Below are 22936 nucleotides of genomic sequence, written 5' to 3' on the forward strand. Positions count from 1 at the left end.
CTGTGAACAATCAATTATTATTAGTTTTTTTTTGTTCCTCTTTCTGTTTTTTTTTCATTCCACCATAGGTGGACATCAAAAATGTATAACATACACACACACACACACACAAACAGGTAACAAAAATGGAAAGAAAAAGGAAAAAAACACAGCGGTGGTGAAAGATAGCAAACGATAGAGAAAAAGAGAGAGAAAGAAGAAAATGGCTTTGCAGGTGTGCGGCCACACATCATCATCATCATCTTCATCATTATCATCAGGTTGATTGGCCCCACACATACACACACACACACACACATAATTCATTATTATCACTACCGAAAAGAACAATAAACAACTGTGAAATTTTTTTCTGTTCTGTTCTGTTCTGTTGTTCTTATCTAAAAAAACAAATAACAAAACATATTGGTGGTGGTTTATAAAACTGGATGATGATGACAACAGGAAACATCGTTTGGAAATAAACAACAAAGTCATGCTCATCATCATCATCGATAATCAATCAATATAATTATATTGATTGATTGAAGAAAAAACAAACAGAATATCAATTATATATGATGATACACTTGGCATTGTAGATTTTTTTTTTGTTGAAAATAAAACGAAAATTTCAGATCAATTTTTTTTTCTTTTGGTTTGATTTATCAGTCAAGTTAGTGTTAAAGTTAGTGTTTTTTTTTTTGGTGCTGATTTCGTTAGAAATCATTTGATAAGTCTCAAATCAAGCCTTGCAAGCATTGCAAAATCAGATAAATCATTTAAATATTATAATCTATCTCAAGTATATCAAAAATTGGTTGTTGTTGTTGTTGTGGTTATCATCCACACACGTGTGTGGATAAAAATAAACATGGAGATATCTCTCACTCAGATATGGATAACCGCCAAAATTTATGAAAATGGATACAGGGAAAAAAACACACACACAAAAAAAAAATTTCATTGGAAATTTGCAATCCAACAAACACAAATACAAATACAAAAATCTTTGACAGAAAATTCTGGCATGTATCATGGCCATCGTTGTTGTTGTTGTTGTTGTTTTTGTTACATTCAAGAAACGAATAAACAAACAAAATTTTCATTTTTACGTGCCAAGAATTTTTCCATTTTTTTAAATTCATAAATGGAATTTAAATATATTCAGAGCAAAGAAAGAAAAAAGGAAAACCTCTAAAATCGATATATTGAAATTGATTTTTTCTTCTGGTCGATTCAATATATGTATCGGCTGGATGATGATGACAAAATTTTTTTTTTGTTATAAGAAACAAAAAACATTTTTGTGTATTTTCAGGTCAATTCTACAATTTTTTTTCTCTGTATATTTTGGTGCTGATACAAATGGTTTATAGAGTCAGTTTTTTATTTCTCTTTTTTTTCGCCACCACCGCCGCCGCCGCCGCCGCCAACAACAACAACAAGTCAATGGGCGAATAAAGTTAGTAATGTTGATGATGATGTGACAGAAGAAGGAGGAGAATAAATGTAAAATAGCTATCCACACCATCATCACCCACCACCATCAAAATGTCAGCACACAAAACATACCGGGTGACATTTCCTTTTCTATTTATTCGGTGTTTTTTTTCGGATTAAACAATTTGTAAAACCACAACAAATCTGGTTATTATCAAATATTTCTAAGACCGATTTATATTTGTGACAGACGACAAAAACAAGGAAAAAATTTTTCAAAATGAAAAACAACAACAACAACAACAACAATAATCATTAATTGAATATATGTTAATTAGATTAATTAGAACAAACATCATCATCATCATCATTTTTTTGACAATGTCACACACACACACACACACAAAAAATGTGCATTGTGAATAATAATCAATTAATCAAAAACAAAAGTTAAACAAAACAAAACAAAACAAATAAACAAACACATACATTCAAATGGAGTGTAACCGTATTTCTATAGAACCCATCACCATCACCATCATCGATAGAATTTTTTTTCCGATAGACAGAAAATTTAAAATCGTGTTGATGATGATGATGATGGATTTAAATATTCATAAGTAAAAAAAATGGTAAAGAACCATATGTGAATTTACAATACATGTTGTTGTTTCGTTCATTCGTTGTATTCGTTTATTTCGTAACAAATTTTATTCATTCACATCATTGATTTTATGATATATGCGTGTGTGTGTGTGTGTATGTATGTAATATATTAAGCCTTGAGCAAATTTTCCACACATTCATTTTCAAAAGGACTTTCTAAACTAACGAAAAATAACCTTATATATAGAATCCATATAATAGTCAATATACAAATCATTCAGCCGAAACATTCATTCCACACAAGATATTCATGTCGAAAAGCTAATTGTTTTGGTCCACACACACACACACACATCATCATCATCACCCAAGAGAGTGAATGAATGATTTTGAAAATGAAATGGAATTGAAATGAAAAAAAGACAAGTTGATCATCATCATCATCATCAATAGTATAGTAGTTTATTATGAAAAACCATGAGAAGTGAATGAAAAAAAAACGGGCTCAATGAATTTTGTTCGTGTGTACATGATTGAGATATTAAAAAATAATAGCTTCAAGGCATTATTGTTTATTTCAATATATTAAAATGGGAAAAAAACCATCATTATCATGAGTTTCATTTCAATAAATCGGGTATTGCCACTATGGCCAGAAAAGATAAACGTTTTTCGGATATTTACATATGATTGTTATCTATTCACAGTTTTGTTGTTGTTGTTGTTGTCTGGTCAATAAATAATAATAACGGATAAATAGGAAAATTTGAAATTGACCAACAAAAAAAAAAGAGTTGACCTTTAATGAATTCTTTCATCAACCAGACACGGTATCTATCTATACACCACCACGATGATGGAAATTGTATAATCCTTTCGGCATTGTCGGTCATGTGTTGACCATGGTAACGGTTTTATTTTTTGCACTCTGTCTCTCTTTCTCATGTCATGTCATCATTATTGTCTGATAACCGAATCATCATCGAATGAATGAATGAATGGGTTGGATTTTTTTCCCATTTTGTTACTTTTTTTTTGTTATCATTATTATTATGGGCAATATATTCATTTCGATCTAAATCAAATAATATCATCATGACTGAAATGAATCAAATTCAATTCGATTTTGCCAAGCTACAAGAGGAGAAGAACGAAAAAAAAAACGAACCCTGAAGCTAAATCAAAATACAGATGCTAAATTGAATCTCAATATATATATGGAAAACAAGAATCGGTTGAGATGGTGGAAAGATGGGGTTTACATGACGAAACAAATTGAAAATCTCTGATTCAGGAATCCAAAGAGAAAAAATTTTTATTCAAAAAAAGAACCAAAAAAAAAATTGAATTTTGATAATTCAATTATCAAAATTCAATTTATCGAATGATAATGGATATAATAAGAAAAAAAAACGAAACATCGTCTGTGATCAGGGATATCGAAAGAATGGATCATCTATACAGATCGATTCAAACGATAATGAAAAATAAATAATCAGTTCAATAGAGAGGAAACACAAATTATTCAATTAAAAATAGATCATCAAATTCTATTGAATTTTGACAAATTGGCCATGTCTTTTATTTCTACAGCTGTTTCAATTAAAATACGAATGTATTTTTTTTTTTTTTTTTGAAAAAAAGACCATCCACGTTGTCTGTCAGACAAATGGATAATTGAATTACAGAAAAAAAACATGATAATGACGACAAACAATTCAAACAAAATTTGATGATGATTAGGAAGCTTTTTTTTCAATTCATTTTCAATGAAATGATTTTTTTTATCGATTTAAAATCTAAATAATATGTACATCTACTACATATGTTAGACAAATCTGATCTAACAAACGGAATCAATACCGTTTTGTATTATGGATAAAATTTGAAATTAAATTGCAGAAAAAACCCGGGCATCATTATCATCTTTTATCAATTTCATTAACCGTTGATGTGTAGAAGAAGATATTTTGTGCTGCTGTTGTTGTTGTTGTTGTTACAGATTCCCTTTTTTTGTGACCAAAAAGAAAACTATCGAGCATGACCGAATCTATTGTCTATGAATGTTGAATATCTATAGTTTTTTTTTGTCTACAACAAATACACATTGTCTGCATGTTTGTAAATGTTTGGTGTGTGTGTGTGTGTGTCTGTACAATGAATCAATAAACATTGGATGAAAAACATAGAGAGAAGGGAATGAAAAAAAAGCAGATCTATTCATTCATTCAACTGTAATAAATTGTAAATTAAAACTACCGCATTTAATAATAAAGAGAGAAAGAAACGGAAAATAATAATAAAATTGATGATAGAGAGAAAGCAAATGTTAACATTAGAAAAATTTGTAGCAAATTATACACACACACATACAAACATATTTGATCGATTCAATTTCATTTCAAACAACAACAACAATAATAACGGTGTGTATAGAATCGATTCCGGATTTGTATCCAACATAAAACATTTAGTAGTAGTGAATTTCTTGTTTCTCTAGCTAATTTTAACAATCACCACCACCTAAATTAACATCATCATATAATAATAATAATAATGAATGGTAAACGATATATATACATTGGAACAGAAAATGGTAATTTATAATAGCTGTATGGCCACCACAAAAACATTGAAAATAGAATAATGTACAACACATTGGCTAGCCAAGTACAAATATTACTAACTGGTGTGTATTTGTGTTTTGTAAATACAAAAGAAAAAAAAATTCTGGCACACTCATACACATGGCAGCCAAATATTAAAACACGTGCACACCATTTGATATGCCGGGTTTCTTCACTTCACTTTCTTCATCATCACTGATTTCTTTCCCAACCAAAAAAAAAATGCTAATAATTTTTCTTCATTTCGATCCCATTCCATTCGATGATGATTTCCATTTTGTATTGGGTAAATCAAACAGAGTAGAAAAAAAGGCGAAAAAAAATATTCAAGTGTCTGCACACGACATCACACACCATCATCAACAATTCATTGTGGAACAAATGAAAAAAAATCATCAAAACATTGTGCGAACATCCTGTAAAATCGCTGTGTATTGTATGCATCGATCGATATTATTATTATTATTATTAACCAATTCTAATAAAATGAAAAAAATATAATGATGTTAATGGAAAAAAGTGTGTAATTTACTTGCAATTGTGACCACTCTTTGTGTGTGATGAAAAGAATAGATGCAAAAACTGTGAAAAATTTAAACGTTTGCATCTTTCATACACATACACATACACACATACACTTCTTTTTTTTGCACGCGATATAAAACCCTCTTGAACAGAAAACAAAATTCAAGGCTTTATATGAGAGAGAGTGAGAGATCCTCTTGAATGTTCTCTGAAAAAATTCTCATCACTCAATCTAACCTTTTTTTCCATTCGTGATCCATTCATACAGAATATTCTGAGTGAATGAGGAAAAAAAGAGAAAAAACAACAACAACAACAACAAGGAATTAACCGAAGGATTTTCAAGAGTTGACTCATTTTGATCACATCAATTTTTTCATAAAAACTGGTGTTATTTTTTTTCGCTCGGGCAAAGTGAACAAATGTCATAAAAAAAGAATCACTTTTTCTGGAAACATTCAACTTACACACACAAACACGTGGAACTTGACATGATCATAGTAAAATTTAAAGAAAAAAAAATTCTCTGTGTGATTGTCACATCTGTCATATATTATTATTGTTTATGGAACAAATCTGATCTTTTGGCTTTGGAAATTTCACAAAGAGAAAAAAAAATTCACATTGAACCTGTGTGTGTGTGTGTGTGTGCGACAAGTTGTGAACCAACAACAGTAACAGAAATTCTGCAACAATTTTAAAGGTGAAACAAGTTGTCAAACAAACAAAAATTTCTGCCACCATTCTCATCGTCATCATTGAAATGGGTAAAAATTCAACAACGAAATATGGGCCCAGGAAAAAAATTTTTCCATCCACGTGTGTGTGTGTTTTGAAAAACTTTACCAGAAATCAACAAAAATCTGATCATAAAGTATGGACTATGATTTGGTAATAAGACATTATAAAATGTTGTTTTCTATTTTTCGCAGGTGAACAACAACATAACAAGACAGAAGAGAAGAAAAAAACCAAAACGGTTCCAGGACTAAAAAAAAATAAAGTTAAAAAGAAGTGAATTAACAGTAACAACAACACTACACAGACTGCAGGTGATCTTCTTTCTGGTCATTATGTTTCAATAGCAGTAAAAAGTAATGCATCATGTATGCAGGTGTGAATGTACGACAACAAAATCTCTCTACAACGATTGTACATGATCTGAGACAGATATTTTTTTTCAAATTGTCTAAAAATATGAAAAAAATTGCCAAACTATTTGTGTCCATAACACCATACAGATCTAGGTTGTATAAATTTTTTTTTTGGTGCAAAAAGAATTTACAGGTGTCGAACCAGTGAGAAAAAAAACGTGGCTTGAAATATATTGAATCAGTTATCTTAATCAATTTTTTTTTCTGCCAACTAGCAAGATAGCAAGAATGTGAAGAGAGACAAAAGAAATTTTTTTTCACATTTTCTTACACGACAAAATTCACTACAAAAACCTAAAGAAAATTTGTATTTTGGACATTCAAAGATTGGCATGCGTAAAACATGTTTTGTGAGTATGTGATTGCATAATCTTCATCATACAGAATTCTCTAAACGACAAAAATGAAATTTGTCCATCTTTCATATGAACGATAAAGCTGGACACCAACAAACGATGACAAATTTTCGAAATGGAAAAAAAGCTTTTCCACTACTACTATCATTATCCATTGTGGAACACAATGGGCAATACAACAAATACCCACATCATCATCATATGTGAAACGATAAAACGAATTTTTTTCTCGAACAAAAATGGTAGCAATAATGATAATATATAATACATGCACATGGAAAAAAAGAATCATCGAGCATCAGAAAGAAAAAAAACGAGCCTAAATCATCAAGAAAAAAAGCTAGGCTTTCTATGGTTCCAAACACACACACACACACAATGGTCACAATGGTAACAAGACATCAGAAAAAAGTCCCCATTTCATCATCATTTATTATTTCCAAGCCTCCCCCTTCCACACTTTTCACCAACTAGATCCAAAAAAGAAACTAGAGACTAAGGCAAACGAAAAATTTGATGGCACACAAAAAAAAATACTAGGATGCATTTGCGTGTATGAGTTTTGTACATTCGTTCGCTCGTTCGTTTGTTAGTTTCATTTCATTTTATTCGTTTCATTTTCATTCTATCGTTCTCTCTCAGTTCGTTTGTGCTTTCACATTTTTTTTCTCCATGTCTCTCTAATATTCTGTGTGTGTGTGTGTTCATTGCCTAGAAGAAGAAGAAAAAAAAACGAATAAAACTAATGTCAATATTTACCCAAGTTTTCAATGGTGATGATGATGATGATGATGATGATGATGTTGATGGTTATATTGATGATGGCGATGGTGAATGGTGATGGCGTATAAGACCTTCCCAATGGGCGAAAATAGGCAAAAAAAAATTTTTTTTTCTCGTTTCTCGTCATCATAATCATCAATGTTGTCGTCAAATGTTTCGGTTGATATTTCTCTTATTATACATACACAGAGCACACAGCAAAGCACAAAACATACAAGCACAATAAATAGCGTGTGTGCATGTTTTGATAGTATTTTCTGGTGTCCAAAAAAAAAAAAATTTCCCGAAAAACGAGAAAAAAATTTCTTGATGACAACGACAACTTTTTTTTGGCCTAGATCGTTTTTTGCTCTCTGATGAATCAAACAAGAAACTTGTGTGTGTGTGTGTGGTTCATTCATTTTAATTTTTTTTTCTCTTTCTCGATTCGTTGATGATGTTGACGTCGTTGTTGAAGATGATGATGGTTGATGGTTGACATTTTTTTTTATTATTAAAACTTTGTCATCGTCGTTGTTGTTGTCACTTTCATTGATGTTGTTTTTTCTCATGGCGACATGTACAAAAAAAGTGATGGAATTTTTTCCTTCACGAATCAATTGGATTTCTCGGTATAAAAAAAAACCTCGAATCGGATTTCCGTTAAAAAATGTCTCAGTTATCAATGACTTGTTTTCACGAAAATTCAATTCCAATTTGATGATGATGACGAGGAACATGGTGGTAATGGCAGCCATGACCAATTAGGTTTTGTTTTTCTTTTGAATGTCCATTATTATTTTTTTTTCGTTGGCCATCACTCTATTAAAGTGTGTATAAAAATGCGTTTTTTTGTGTAAAATTGAGTCTTTTGAATCATTTTCATCATCATCATCAATCGATTGATTGGCCTTTTTAAATTTGATTTGTTATCAGAGTTGGCCACACACACACACAAACAATGAAATTGAATACAAATCAATCACACAATAGTCTACAAATTGATGATGATGATGTTCAATTGATGTGATTAGAATACAATAAAGAGAGAGAGAGAGAGAGAGAGAGAGGATCATTGTGTGTATAGGCCAATAAAATTTTTTCTCTCTCTATTGTTGTTACTGTAGATGACGATGAATCAAAACATATGTGCATCATATCAAAAACGGTGTGCTGGAGGTGGTGGTGGGGGGAAATAAACTCTCAACCCGACGGATATAATGCGTGCGTGTTTTTGTATGGGTGATCCATAACGATCCATAATATATCGTACGTGTAACCAAGTAGTTGTAGCGTGTTACAATACAGTACAACACAACAATAGGTCAAACAACAATATGAATATGTTTTCATGGGTTTTTTTTTCTTTTGTTGAGCCCCTGAACCTCCGTTTGCCGATTATTCAATTTCCAATCTATGATTCGATTCGATTGTCATCATCATCACGATAATCATAAATTGAGACCAGAATCATCATCATATAATAATGTCACGCAATAGATTGACAATCAACTAGAGAGAGATAGAGAAAATGAAAGAGAAACAAAAAAGTTAATCAAGATTATTACAATTAAATCATCATTATTATCATTGACAATTCTAATCTATTAAATGGATAAAAAAGAAAAAAATATCCCAATATTTATGATCATTGGACACACACACACACGCAAATAAAATTCATTATCATTATGCTATCGTTCTCACATGATGAATGTCTATCAGTTTCATTGAAAAAAATAATGCTTTTTTCTATCTAGTAGAATCATAAATTAAAAAAATTCTGGATTCAAATCGGAATAGAACCGAAATTGAAATTGCGAAATAGGAAACATGAATGAAAACACACACATACACTGATTCAATTCAATTCTTTTCCTCATCATTTATGGAGATTAAGTGATGAAAATATTTAGGAACCCATATTGTATGTGTGTGTGTGTGTATTACAGAGATTTATATGATGATGATGATGATAGTATCCATATGGGTACAAAACAAAGAATAATGTCAATCATCATCATCATGAATGAATGAGAATCATATTCAAACTTACACTTTAGTCGTAGACGATGAATCGAATCAATGATCGTCGAATAATAATAATAATAATCTTCTTTCACATTCATGAATTTTTTTTTGTTTTTCGGAAATCACTGCTAAAAATGGATCTGTGAATTTGAATTGGTAGATGACATCAATATAACCCTCATCCGTACATTATCCAGCTATAATATTCGTCGATGATAGGACATAAGGCGCTAAATGGTTGTCGTCAACATTTTATTATGATCTGAAAAGACAAAACAGAAACTTAAATCTACTATTTAATACTTTGTACGATGTGTGTGTGTGTGTGTGTGTGTGTGTGTGCCTGTGTCTGGTGGTGTTTCAGGATCACCCACCATCAATGACCAGATTAATATTTGGTCTCTCTCTCTCTCTCTCTCTCTCTTGATCTTTTTTTTCAAATGTATAGCACAGGATATATATTAAATTCAGGCAAAAAAATTTAAATGGCCAGATGAGTGTGTATTTGTTTCAAAAGAATATGATGATGATGATGATCTGATTATAACAAAATGGATGATGATGATAATGACACCCTGCCACACACACACAAACACACATTAGGATGATTTTTAATGAATGCAAAATCACGCTTCAAATCACTTACATACATTGACAATGGAGAATGGAAAACAACAATTTTGTCATTATCCAATGTCCAGTATTTTTGTGTGCAATCGACAATAATATCAGGATGCACGGCACAATAAATCAGGTGAATAACAAATTCGATAGTGATGACATTGATGATGAAAGAAAATCCTATCCAATTGAAAGAATTATCACGGATATATAAAAGTACAAAAATGAATGATGATGGAATTATTGTTATTGAATATATGACATACTTGAAACAAAAAAAAAAAAAAAAAACAGGATTCTTTCCAAAAATTCTATGGATCCAACAAATAATAAATGGTAACGACAAGTTTTTTTTCATTGGTTGTTGTTGTTTGAATGAGAATCCTTGATCCGTGTTTTTTCATTCGAGTGATTTTTGTTACATCAAAATGAAAATTGGGGCCAATTTCATCGCATCATCGATCAAACATCGACAGCAACCCATCATTTTCGTCATTATTGGTGATGATAATTTTCTAGCGAACAAAAAAAAACCCGAATACATTTGCATTTGACACAATACAACTAAAAAAGAGAAAGAGAAAAAATAAAACATTTCAACTTAATTAAAATGTAAATCCGATTTCAATTTTTTTTTATTTTGAAAAAATAGAATAGGAATTGAACAAAACATTCAATGTCGATTTGTGTGTGTATGTGTGTCTAACCTTTGGAAATGATGCTGGTGGTGGTGGTTCATGGATGAATGATTTGCCAGAATAACAAAAAAAAATGACCAGCAATAAATAAATGAAAAAAATGTAAAAAACTTTTTTTTTTGGATGACAAAGTTTTTGAAATAAAACAGAATTTGAAATTGAAAAAAAAATTTGAATAAAAAAGAATTTTCGAACAAAAGGAAATTATCGAACACAAAAAAAATTGAGCGGCAAATAACAATTTTTATTGCCATCTCGTGGCCAGAATGCACATCATTTTTTTGTGGAATACTGCATTTATGAACAACATGTGTGTGTGTTTGTGTTTGTTGACGAAATATTTTTCTGGATTTATTTTGTTTCAAAGTTTTTTTTTTGGCCAAGGTTTCTAAAAAAATAAATAACCAAAATACAACATGGATCAATTGAAAAAAGAACGTGAATTATTTATGAAAAAAGCATTCGCATTGCCTGTGATTGAAAAACGTAAACAACAAGATGATAATGTTAATGATAAACATTCCGCTCAAAATGATTCGAAAAGAAAAAGATTCGATTCATCGTCAACTTCATCGACAGCTAGTTCCAGAGATTTTTTTCCCACCAAATCATCCGTACCGCTGCATAATTTTTCCATTCTAACTAAAATTGTCAATTCAATGAAAGATCGTTATCTGAATGGTGATTCTGAAGCATTGACATTCGATGAATTATTAGATGAAACGAATCAATTGGATTTAAGTGGCCGACAAAAACAATGGCTCTTAACCGAAGCATTGCCAAATAATCCACGTATAACCATCACAGAGGATGCTAAATATGCCTATAAACCAATATTCAATATAAGAGATCGAAAATCATTGATACGATTGTTGGAAAGATATGATTCCCGTGGCCTCGGCGCAATCGCCTATGAAGATATTAAAGAATCATTGCCAAATGCTGATAGAATTATAAAATTTTTGGCAGAAAAAAATCAACTAATCGTTATTACAAGACCAGTGGACAAGAAGAAAATTTTATTCATTAATAATCTATCATTAAGTTTTAATGTTGACGAAGAATTTCAAAAAGCATGGCGTTCAATCGCAGTGGAAGGAATGGATGAAACAAAGATTGAAGAATATCTTAAAAATCATGGCATTAGTTCAATGCAAGATATGAACATACGGAAATCATCGATGCCTAAACAGAAACGTAAAGACCATGTAAAACGGAAATCAAATTTCCGTAAATTGAACAACCATTTGGATGGTTTATTGGAAGATTATAGTGATAAACAAACATAGAACAAAAATGTTTTGTTTTTCATCACATTCAAATAATAACTCTATGGATGGCTAATTTGTGATTATTTTGTTTAATATTCGGTCCTTTAAGTAGAAATATAAATCGATCATCATCAGTCAATAGTTGATAAACCAATGTTTTTACGTGTTGGCATTTCATTACAGAATGCTTCATAAATATTTGCAGCGAAACACGTTAGACTATCGGAACAAAGTAAAAATTGTACAAGTAATGCATTACGATTTCGTTTTTCATTTTCACAAAATTCTGATGATCGATTATCGTTTCTGCTGCTGCTATTGGCATTGTTATTATCATCAGAATCATTTTGATGTACTTGTTGCCATATCAATGGTAACAGTTTAATCAACACAACATTAATCTGATGTGGATTGATGAATTGTCTTGATTCCATTGTTTGTTGTGAATTTTGTTGCTGTTCAAATTGAATGAAACATTCGTTAATAAAATCAAAAAGATTTGAATAACCAATATCGATACAATTTTCCATGACTGTACGAAAATCTGACAATTTTGTTATATCGATCATTTCGTCAATAAATTTTGAACATGCTTTATATTCATTCAACAATTTGCATTTTACAGCATTTTCATCATCTGCGATTGATCCATCATCAGTGGATGAATTTTGTCGTTGTTGTTGCTGTTGTTGGTCACAATGACGATAAACATGTAAAACATTTTCTTCAATCAAACATTCGAATGATTCATTCCAATTGGATTTGATTTCATTCAAATTTTTCAACACATCCTTCAACGTTACTTTATCAGTGATTTTAAGATTGTGAAATGATTTTTTCACCAAATTTCTTACAATACCCACTAGATGTTCAATACCTTTTTGGTGAAAATTTTCCAATAAACCAATAAACATATAATAACGTGATGTAGTATCTTTAAGCAATGAATTTCCATCACTCATTGTTGATGATTTATTGATTTGATTTTCATGATACATGACACCGGAAATCATTGACAATTGTACACGAAGATAGGTGATGAAAAATGCAATGGCATAAATTTCGGCAACAATATAGGTGAATATTTCCACTTTTAATTCTTCATAATATTTCAATTGTTCCGATGGTGACTATGGATAGATTGGAAAAAAAAATTTCAGATTCGAAAAAGAAAAATTGAATATATACTCACCACATTATTCGATTGTGCTTCTTTGATTTTATTCAACAGCTGTACAATGTTGAACATTTCTTTTAATTTTCTTATTATCAATCGAAATTGTTTATTGGCCATATTATTACCAATGGCCAATGAATCATCGAAATAGGTGCCTTTTTTTCGTATCTCGGACACAAAATTTCGTGATTGTGAATGTTGCCATTGTTGTTCAAAATTGGAACAATATCGCCGTAAACCGATAAAACCAACAATGGCGGAAGTGGCGAAAAATATTGATTTTTTATTATTTTTAATAAAATTCCAAGTCGATTGCATTGTCACCGAAAACCAAACGAAAATTTGAGTACACAACGAAAAAAAAAAATCAAACAATTAAATGGCGATGACGATGTAATTGGGGAATTTCTTGTTTCTTTCATTCATTGACATGTCACATACACACAATATCTTGTTGTTGTTGTTGATGTTGTTCTTATAAGAAAAAAAAATAATGGGATGTGCCTGATCATCATTATCATCACAAATCACACAACAGGTTGGTTGGTTGTGAATTGATCAATTCGAGTATGTCATTTATGAACTGTTCATTTTGTGTGTTTATTTTTCAGAATTTTTTTCTCGATTTAAAAATTTTATATTTGTTTTCATGATAAAAAAGAAAAATCATCATCATGCCTGTTTATGATAGTTTACAAACGGATAAAAATGCTGTTGTCTTTGAATTTGGTACAGCGTATACAAAGTAAGTGCAAATGAATGTGTGTTTGGGTTTTCTTTTCGGTTGATCATTTATCATTTAAATCCAGATGCGGTTTTACATCGGAACCTAGTCCAAGAGCAATAATTCCAAGCCAGATTTATCTGGATTCTATTGATAAGGTTGTCCACATTTTCCAAATTAAAGATGTTGAACTATTGTTACGAACGTTGGAGAAATTCATACAGATGATCTATTTCAAATATCTAGCTGCCAATCCAAAAGATAGACGTGTAATTGTTGTTGAATCAATATTTTCGGAGAAAATTTTTCGCCAACAAGTTGCACAAGTATTTTTTAAACGATTCGATGTTCCATCACTGTTGTTTGTTCCAAATCATGTTGTCGTCATGGCAACATTGGGCATAAACACTGCATTAGTATTTGATATTGGCTATGCCGAAGCGATTGCCATACCAATTTTTGAAGGTATCACCATTTTGGATTCAGTACAATTTGCACCATTAGGTGGTAAATCTTTACAGCTTCGTATAATGGATGAATTAATACGGCGGAAACCTACATATCGTAAAGATGGCGAAAATGTTGAAATACAACAAGCGACCATAGATGAATCAACATTGGAAGACATTATATTTCGTACCTGTTTCGTTACAACATTCGAACGTGGTTCACAATTGGCCCAGCAAAAACTTATGAATAAAGAAGAAGAAGAATCAACCACCGATGATGGTATCCAATGCGTGATTCGACGACCACCACCATCAGTACGTTATCCATTTGGTGGTAATCAATTTCTACAGATACCCGGTTCATTACGTGAATCTGTATGTGAAGTTTTATTCGAAATGTATGGTGAAGAACATACATTGGCCACATTGATTATTGATTCAATTCTTAAATGTCCAATGGATTGTCGTCGTCGGCTTGCACAGAATATCGTATTGATTGGTGGCACATCAATGATACCGGGCCTAAAACATCGCCTGTACAAAGAAATTGAATATCTGACAACGAAAAGTCAACGTTATAAACCGGTGAATTTTTCCAATGAATTTCAATTTCATCAATTACCGTGTAAAGAAAATTATGCTAGCTGGTTAGGTGCATCGATTTGGGCTACCTCTGATCTATTGACAATGAGATCAATAACGGCTGAACAATTTGCAAGAAATAATGAAACAATAAGTGATTGGTCTAATTTTAATTTTCTAATATCTCCCAACACATGAATGATTTATTTATTAAACCACGAATTTTTCAATAATGAATTTGTCGATAATCTTTTATTGACATCATATTCCATTGTTTTTGTCAGACAATTTTTTGCTTCATCTGTTAATTTAGTACGGCTTTTAAATTGCAGACCTTTTTGTTTATCATCTGGTTTTACATGCGGTATAAATGGTAGACTATTCGTTAGTACGATGTAAAGACAGACACCAAAACTCCATATGTCTGCTCGGATTGGATCATATGGAATGCGGGCAATAATTTCTGGTGCCAAATATGGTAATGATGTTGCCATTATTGTTTCGAAATTATTCAGATTATCCACAAGTATCGTATATGTATAATCCGTCAGAACTGGTTGATATTTATCATCGAGAAGAATATTTTCCAATTTAAGATTACGATGTGCAATTTTATTCGTATGCATATGATGTAATGCTTTAAGAATCGTTTGGAATAACGCACGTGCTTGTTGTTCATCCAATGGTTTTCGATTATTCCACGATGATGATGATAAAAATTGTGCTAAATTTCCATGATGATGATAATCGTGTAGAATAAAAAGTGTTGTGCCGGATAAAAACATTTCATAAACACGAACTAAACGATCTTCGGTGCCTAATCGATCATATGGTAGACTTCGTTTAATGATTAATGCATAAATTTTTTCCAATTCAGGTTTACTAAAAACTTTTATTGCAATATATCTCTGTGTTGGATTATGTTTGCCGATAAAAATCTGACCATTTGGACCAATTAATTGATTATTAGCAGTGGTAGTAGCAGTAGTTAATTGAATATTTTTATTTTGTAATTCACTTGCGATTATATTTCGATCAATTAAATCTTTTGGTGATTTTGTTGTCGTTGTCGTCGTATGTAGTTGTGGTGGTGGTGGCGGCAGGCTACGATATCTACGAAATAAAGCCTTTTGTATGGATAGATAATCATCAGAAGAACGATTTGTTTTATTCGAATCATTCATTTTTTTTTATACAAATTCAATATTTTTTTCTGTTGTTTCGAGTATTTATACATTTTTTTCAATCACAATAAATAAAAAAATTGATGAATTTTACAAAATTAAAAACATCGATCGATATTGTTGTTGTTTTAATTGTTGAATCAAATAGTTGTTGTTCGTTTGTAGATGGATGAAACAAGTGCTGCCAATATGCCGGTTGCTGGCTGTTTTTCATTATTGGCTGGATCATCCAATTTTAAATCCGGTATATTGTTTTCAACAAAATCAAAATCCTGTTCATCAGCTATCGCCGTTGTGGTCTTGTTGCTGTCGTCGTCGTTGTCGTTCGTATCGATTGTGGTCGGAAACGTATCGAATGTTTTTGATTTTTTCGTTATTTTAACCATATCATACATGAATAATTCATTGTGAATCATACGGAACAAATTGTGACGAATTTCAAGATGATTATAATCACTTTGTGTGAAAATGGTCAGAAATTTTTGAATCATTTTTTCATGAATAACTTACGAATTTGTCTGTGCATCAATGGCCACATCTAATGCAAGTTTGATATTACGAATCGAATGTTTTGGCTGTAATTCATTTCGAATGTCAACACGATACCAACAGCATAGAAACACAATGTTTGCATTCAATTGTGCAATACGTCGATGAAATTGATCACGTTTCATTCGTTTACATGTCAATTCGCTAGGATATATGTGAATAGGAAAAAAAAATTCTGGATTCATTAAATTCGCTAAAATTTTCATTACCTGAACAGAATTTTTCTCGGCAAATGAATTCTACTGATCAATGCAAATAGATTGGTAAGATAGCATAGATATGATAATGCTGACATAATACGACGATGATCAACACGAAAACTATTATCACCAACATCTAGACATTCTATGGCATTGTTATGTGTAGCAGCTTTTATGTTTTGGAGAAAAAAAAATGAAATTAATAAAAAAATGAAAATTTTCAATTCAGAACACTACCTTCAAAATTTTCATCCAAATTAATCCATGAATCAACAATTTTATAACGAATTATTTGCTGTTTACGAGTTTGATTTGATTCATATTTCTTTTTCTTATTATAATCATTTTTACATTTGATTGTCACAACAGAATCATTGTTATCATCATCATCATCATCATCATCATCGTTGATAGCACAATCAAGTAATGGCAACGCTTCAGATTTATCACAGTTAATTGATTGAATATTTAAATCATCGTCATCGTCATCGTCATCATCGTCAAAATGTTGTTGATTATTAATGGTGGTAGTAGTGAAAATGTTTTCCTGTATAGGAAACACATACATTGTTAATTGATTCAATCGTTTTCGTATCAACGTGTTTAGTTCATCTTGAATTGAATATTTTTTCCGATAAAAATTATTCAAATTATAGCTCAATGTAGCATGATTATTTTTACATCGATTCATTTTATTTTTCACATCAATCTGTTTCTTATGATACAGCAAACGTTCACGTTCATGTTTGTTTAATAATTTTTTCATATCACTAATAATCGAACGTTTTTCATTCATAATTTCACGTATTGTACGTATGTTTCGTTCGATTTCATTGATTTTGATTGTCTGTGTTCATTTGGAAGAAACAAAACAAAATTTATTATGATGAAAACAGAAACAAAAACGAAAATCCTCACCAATGAACTTTTTGTGACATTATTTTCGAAAAATTTTTGCACATCATTACAATCACGTAGTTGTTGTTCTTTAAGTTTGATGAATTTCAATTTTTTATCCGCAAAACGTTCAAGAAAATTCTGTGTTGAATGAGTAAAATCACCATTACGTATACAATTTGGACAGAATAATTTTCTCATTTCTTTCAAACAGATTGGACATTTAAAATGACGATTTTCGGATTGATTTTCAAATTGTTCATCAGCAAAAAAATTGTGATGTTTGCGCTGTTGATCCATTAGAAAATTATTAAATTGATGATCATTTGAAATATCGATATAAGGCTGGTGATGATGATGATTTGTCTCTTGAATTCGAACATTCATTATTTCATCATTGTCATCGTAGCCGTCATTACCATCATTACCATCACCATCATCATCACAATCAGAATTATATACATGACCATCGTCACCAAGTGATAGATGACTAAATCCAGGCAGCATTTCATCATCATCTGTGATCATTTTAATTAGATTTTGTTCAACAATTCATTATCATAACAATAGTCAATGATTTACAATGATGATCACCATAGAATGATCATCATCATCAATATTGATAAATTACGTTTCAATGATTCGAAATTTTCATAAACAACCATAACAACAAAAACAACATGATCACGTGACACTGAGAATTGGGTTGTCAATAGAGTACGTAATCAATTGATTTTTTTTTGTCAAATAAATTTTTATTTTTTTTTCTTGAAAATCAAAATTACAAACAGATTTTTTTTTGTTTTTATTGTTGTTGTTGTGACATGAAAAAAATGTGAAATGATGATGATGAGCTGTTGTTGTTGTTTTTTGTTGATAGAGGAGAGAGATCAATAAATCATTAATATATTTACACATTATGGATATGGATGTTTGTTTTCAAAGAAAAAAAAATGATTCATTTCTAATTCATTCCAGTTAAACATTGGAATGTTTCTGGAGGGATGGTTTAGAAGAATTTAGTCAATCAAATAAAAAGTGAACATTAATTAATTCCAAATCCAGTTTGTTTGTTTTGTACAGCAGTATAAGTAATGAATTCTTGTGTGGCAAACAAAGTGTTGAAAAAAATTTTTTTCAATGATAAATCAATGACTATAGCCGTGACTAGAGAGATTATCTGTTTCTGTTTGTTTGTGTTCGTGTTTGTGTTATGTTTGATATTGAAGCATAGGTGAAGCAGCAGCAACAGCAGATGATAGATTTGACTGATGATTATGTTGATTATGGCTATTACCATTATTCATTCGTAATGCATTGAATCCTTTATTATACCAATCATTTTCATTATCAATATCCGTTTGTTGTTGTTGTTGTTGTTGCTGTTGCTGTTGTTGTTGTCGATGATTCATTGAAACGGCTGCTGCTGCTGCTGCGGCTGCTGTTGTTGATGTCATACCAGAAAATGGTGATGTTCCATTTGGTCCATTCATTGAATGTGTATGATAAGCAGAAGTTGCAGCGGCTGCCGCAGCAGCTGCCGCTGCTATTGGTGCATGATAACGTGAAGCGGCAGCAGCCATTGTATTCAATGTTGAATTGGATGCGACTGTTCCACCAATACCAACGCCGCCAACACCACCACCACCACCACCACTATATTGATGATATTGGTGATGATGATGATGATGATTACGATTTTGCGCTTGTACAGCTTGTGCTTGATGATAAATATTACGCATCATAGCACCATTACATGCTGGTAACATTGAACTATTTGTTAATGCTTTTTGTATCTGTTTTTCTTGTTTACGATATTTAGCACGTCGATTTTGAAACCATACCTGGTATTAATTAAAATTGTTGATGGATGGTGAGTAAAAAAAATTATTTCCATGGTTATATGATTGATAAATATAGGATGATTTTTTCCAATAATAATCAAACACATACCTGTATTCTTGCCTCATTCAATTTAGTAATACGTGCCAATTCTTCACGACAATAGATATCTGGATAATGACTTTTAGCAAATGCTGTTTCCAATTCTTGCAATTGTTCCTGTGTAAATGTTGTACGATGTCTACGTCTTGCTGGTGTTGGTGGACATGAATTTGTTGTTGTTGTTGTCGATATGGCTGATGTCAATGATGTTGGTACCGATGTTAAACCGGCCATTAATGATGAATGTCCACTTAAGCCACCACCACCACCACTGGATACGGAAAGATGACTTAATACTGGCGGTGGTGGTGGTGGTAGAGGAGGCGGCGGCGGCGGTAATGCTGATGGCGGTACAAGTGTTGATTGTTGATGATGATGATGATGTTGATGATTATGATGCGAATGATGATGATGATTATGATGAGAATTTGTATTATTATCAACTTTAAGTTTCTTGAATGCAGTTTCCGTAGAATTACTCAATACATTTGGAAATGTGAAAACTGTTAATTAATCGTCAAATGAAATGAAAAACAAATCAATCAGTCAAAAATTTCAAATTCAAAAATTTATTGTGACAAGTTTTTCAATTACACTTGTTTTTTTTCGTGTCAACAACAATAACAACAAGGTCATGTCACATTGGTGACGATCCATAACGATAAGTGTTAAATTATACGCATAGTGAATGGGGAGAAAAATAACAATAAAAATAACACTCTCAATGCCTTCCTACAAATCATGATGTTGATGGTGATGACAATCGAATACAAAATTTGATCGCCTGCCGTGAATGAATGAACGAATGATGGAAACTACTAACTAACTAACTAACTAACTAATGGAAATTCACCATCATCACTTAAAACCCGAAATTTGACACAACAACAACAATCAACCGCACAAATACACAATACATTTCATGTCGGGTTTTGTGTTCCAAGTGTTCTACAGTTTTTTTTTTGTTTCTGTATCATTCGGCAAAAATTTTACCAACACCTGCTCTTTATTTGAAAAGATATTTTTGTTCTCGACTTTTTCTCTGTGTGAGTGTGTAAGTTTGATGTCAATCATTCATTGATTTGAATGATTGTGAATGGATGTTTTGTTGTTGTTGTTGTTTCATCTAACAACTACAATCCCGATGAATGTAATGAATAAATCAAAGGAAAAAAAGAAAATTTGTCACAATCATGTTGAATTGGAATATATTGAATTTTACAAGAAATTTTTCTGGAAAAAAATGACTAAATAATATCGGGAAAATTTCTCACTCTTAATTATAGGTTCAAATCATAGACACCGGCTTTTTTTGTGTTTCTAAACATCATACCTGAATGATGATGATGATGATTATTATTATTATCATTCAATAATCGATGATTATGATGATGATGGTTTTGATTATGATGACCACCGGATGTTGTTGTCGATGATGATGATGATGATGACGATGATGATGATGTGCCACTATTATTATTATTATTATTATTATCCATTAATTGTGTATTATTACTGTTACTACCACCACCACCACCACCACCATTTAATGCTGCCATACCATATAATGTTGTAGTAAAATCATTATTAATATTATCATCACTTGTTGTTGTTGTCAATGAATTAACATTAAGATTACCACAAATGGGCGTCGATGATGATGATGACGATGACGGCGTTGATGATGCTGATGACGATGATGTTGATGATGTAGATTTTGTTGTTGAATTTTGACGTTGATGTTTTTCCGTTGTTTGAGACATTGAAAATGGATGATTAAGATTTGTATTATCATTCACTTTGGATTAGAATCATCAGAATTATTATCAATCATAAAACTTTAGAAAAAATCCAAATAAGACGTAGTGTTAATATAAATTTTATTATCGGTCGTTTGTTGTGTGTTATCTGTTGTTGTTGAGATGAAATAATTAATTAATTTAACTTGAAATACCGAAAAAAATCGATAATTAATTTTGAAATTTAATGAAATTTTCACTCTCTCTTTCTTATTCAGAATCGATTAATTGATTTTGCAAATGTCTATGTGTGTGTGTGTGTGTGTGTGTGATGTTTGGTTAACATTTACAAATGAAATATGATTACCAAACATCGTGTGCATATGGACAAAATATGTTGGATTCAGATTCATCTATGGGTGGCTAGATCAAATTCGGCCTTTTTTTTCGTTTGTTGTTTTCAATTTTTTATTTTTTGTTGTTGTTGTTGTTGTTGTTGACGCTGATGACTGATGGTTGATTCAATCATAAACCATCAACCATGATGAATGTGAATGTAAATGTGAATTTGGGCTAATGATGATGATGATGATGATGATGATAATCATATACTACCAAACTATCAATACCAAGTAGTGTGTTTTGTTGTTGTTGTTGATGATGATGATGATAAATTAAGCCTATTATGGTGAGTTGGTTACACTACTCTGTTACTAGCTTTCGGATAACTACAGTATTTCAACACACACACACAAACACACAGCGGACATCATTATTTGAGAATATAAAAATAATGATGATGAGATGGACATGGAATCGAGATTCTAGAATTTTTTCTGGAGTGCAAAAAAAATTCAGCTAACTAGAATTGAATGGTAGTAGTAGTAGTAGCAGCAATAGTAGTAATTTACAATACTACAAACCACACCTTCAATTCATTTTTATTGACCAATCATCATTGATCATAGCAACTATATAGTCTATTCATTCATACATAAATAGTATTGAAAATGGGAAGTACCAAACGGAAAAAGTGATTGTGATGAATACACGCCTATTTTTTTTCATGAATGATTATTTTCAGACGCAATGGATAAAAAAAAATCGCTTTTTTCTTTTGCTTTGAATCAAATAGAATAGTTCAAATTTGCGTCCAATTTTTTTTTTGATTATCTCATCTTTTACTGATGGCAAAGTGAAAAAAGATGATGTTTCTGTTGTTGTCGACGATGATGATGATGATGATGATGACGATGATAACTGGATTACGAACATTTTTCATGGCAAAAAAATACAGCAGCAGCAGCAGTAGTATTCTCGCTTAGTCGAAAACGAAAAAAAACTACTACGTGTTTTTCAAAAAAAACAAAACTGCCAAAAAAAAAACCCAAAACATTTTTTTCTCCTAAATCTATCTA

The 22936-nt window shown here is 31.2% G+C and overlaps 6 protein-coding genes across 6 annotated transcripts; 2 read left to right on the plus strand and 4 right to left on the minus strand.

Annotated features, from left to right (window-relative positions):
* Positions 1–11218: 11218 nt before the first annotated feature.
* TfIIEbeta (transcription factor IIEbeta) lies at positions 11219–12678 on the plus strand. Its single transcript, XM_047063797.2, has one exon. It carries the CDS (start codon positions 11219–11221, stop codon positions 12089–12091), a length of 873 nt encoding a protein of 290 aa, XP_046919753.2. The 3' UTR covers positions 12092–12678.
* Positions 11805–13783, minus strand: Pex3 (peroxisomal biogenesis factor 3). Its single transcript, XM_047063796.2, has 2 exons — positions 13266–13783; positions 11805–13203 (listed from the first exon to the last, which is right to left on the minus strand). Exons 1-2 carry the CDS (start codon positions 13566–13568, stop codon positions 12205–12207), a joined length of 1302 nt encoding a protein of 433 aa, XP_046919752.2. The 5' UTR covers positions 13569–13783; the 3' UTR covers positions 11805–12204.
* A 53-nt stretch (positions 13784–13836) lies between these two features.
* Arp10 (Actin-related protein 10) lies at positions 13837–15235 on the plus strand. Its single transcript, XM_047058076.2, has 2 exons — positions 13837–13995; positions 14060–15235. The coding sequence occupies exons 1-2, from the start codon at positions 13925–13927 to the stop codon at positions 15201–15203; spliced, it is 1215 nt and encodes a 404-aa protein (XP_046914032.1). The 5' UTR covers positions 13837–13924; the 3' UTR covers positions 15204–15235.
* Positions 15152–16189, minus strand: LOC124494836 (uncharacterized). The gene has a single exon (XM_047058109.2). It carries the CDS (start codon positions 16187–16189, stop codon positions 15209–15211), a length of 981 nt encoding a protein of 326 aa, XP_046914065.1. The 3' UTR covers positions 15152–15208.
* Atg14 (autophagy related protein 14) lies at positions 15878–18975 on the minus strand. Its single transcript, XM_047058357.2, has 5 exons — positions 17857–18975; positions 17176–17785; positions 16948–17107; positions 16700–16882; positions 15878–16645 (listed from the first exon to the last, which is right to left on the minus strand). Exons 1-5 carry the CDS (start codon positions 18361–18363, stop codon positions 16330–16332), a joined length of 1776 nt encoding a protein of 591 aa, XP_046914313.2. The 5' UTR covers positions 18364–18975; the 3' UTR covers positions 15878–16329.
* A 66-nt stretch (positions 18976–19041) lies between these two features.
* Positions 19042–22199, minus strand: LOC124494888 (uncharacterized). The gene is made up of 3 exons (XM_047058168.2): positions 21113–22199; positions 19789–20282; positions 19042–19679 (listed from the first exon to the last, which is right to left on the minus strand). The coding sequence occupies exons 1-3, from the start codon at positions 21540–21542 to the stop codon at positions 19047–19049; spliced, it is 1557 nt and encodes a 518-aa protein (XP_046914124.2). The 5' UTR covers positions 21543–22199; the 3' UTR covers positions 19042–19046.
* Positions 22200–22936: the final 737 nt, after the last annotated feature.

The sequence above is a fragment of the Dermatophagoides farinae genome, chromosome 2, assembly GCF_024713945.1.
Source record: "Dermatophagoides farinae isolate YC_2012a chromosome 2, ASM2471394v1, whole genome shotgun sequence".
Classification (NCBI taxonomy): Eukaryota; Metazoa; Arthropoda; class Arachnida; order Sarcoptiformes; family Pyroglyphidae; genus Dermatophagoides; species Dermatophagoides farinae.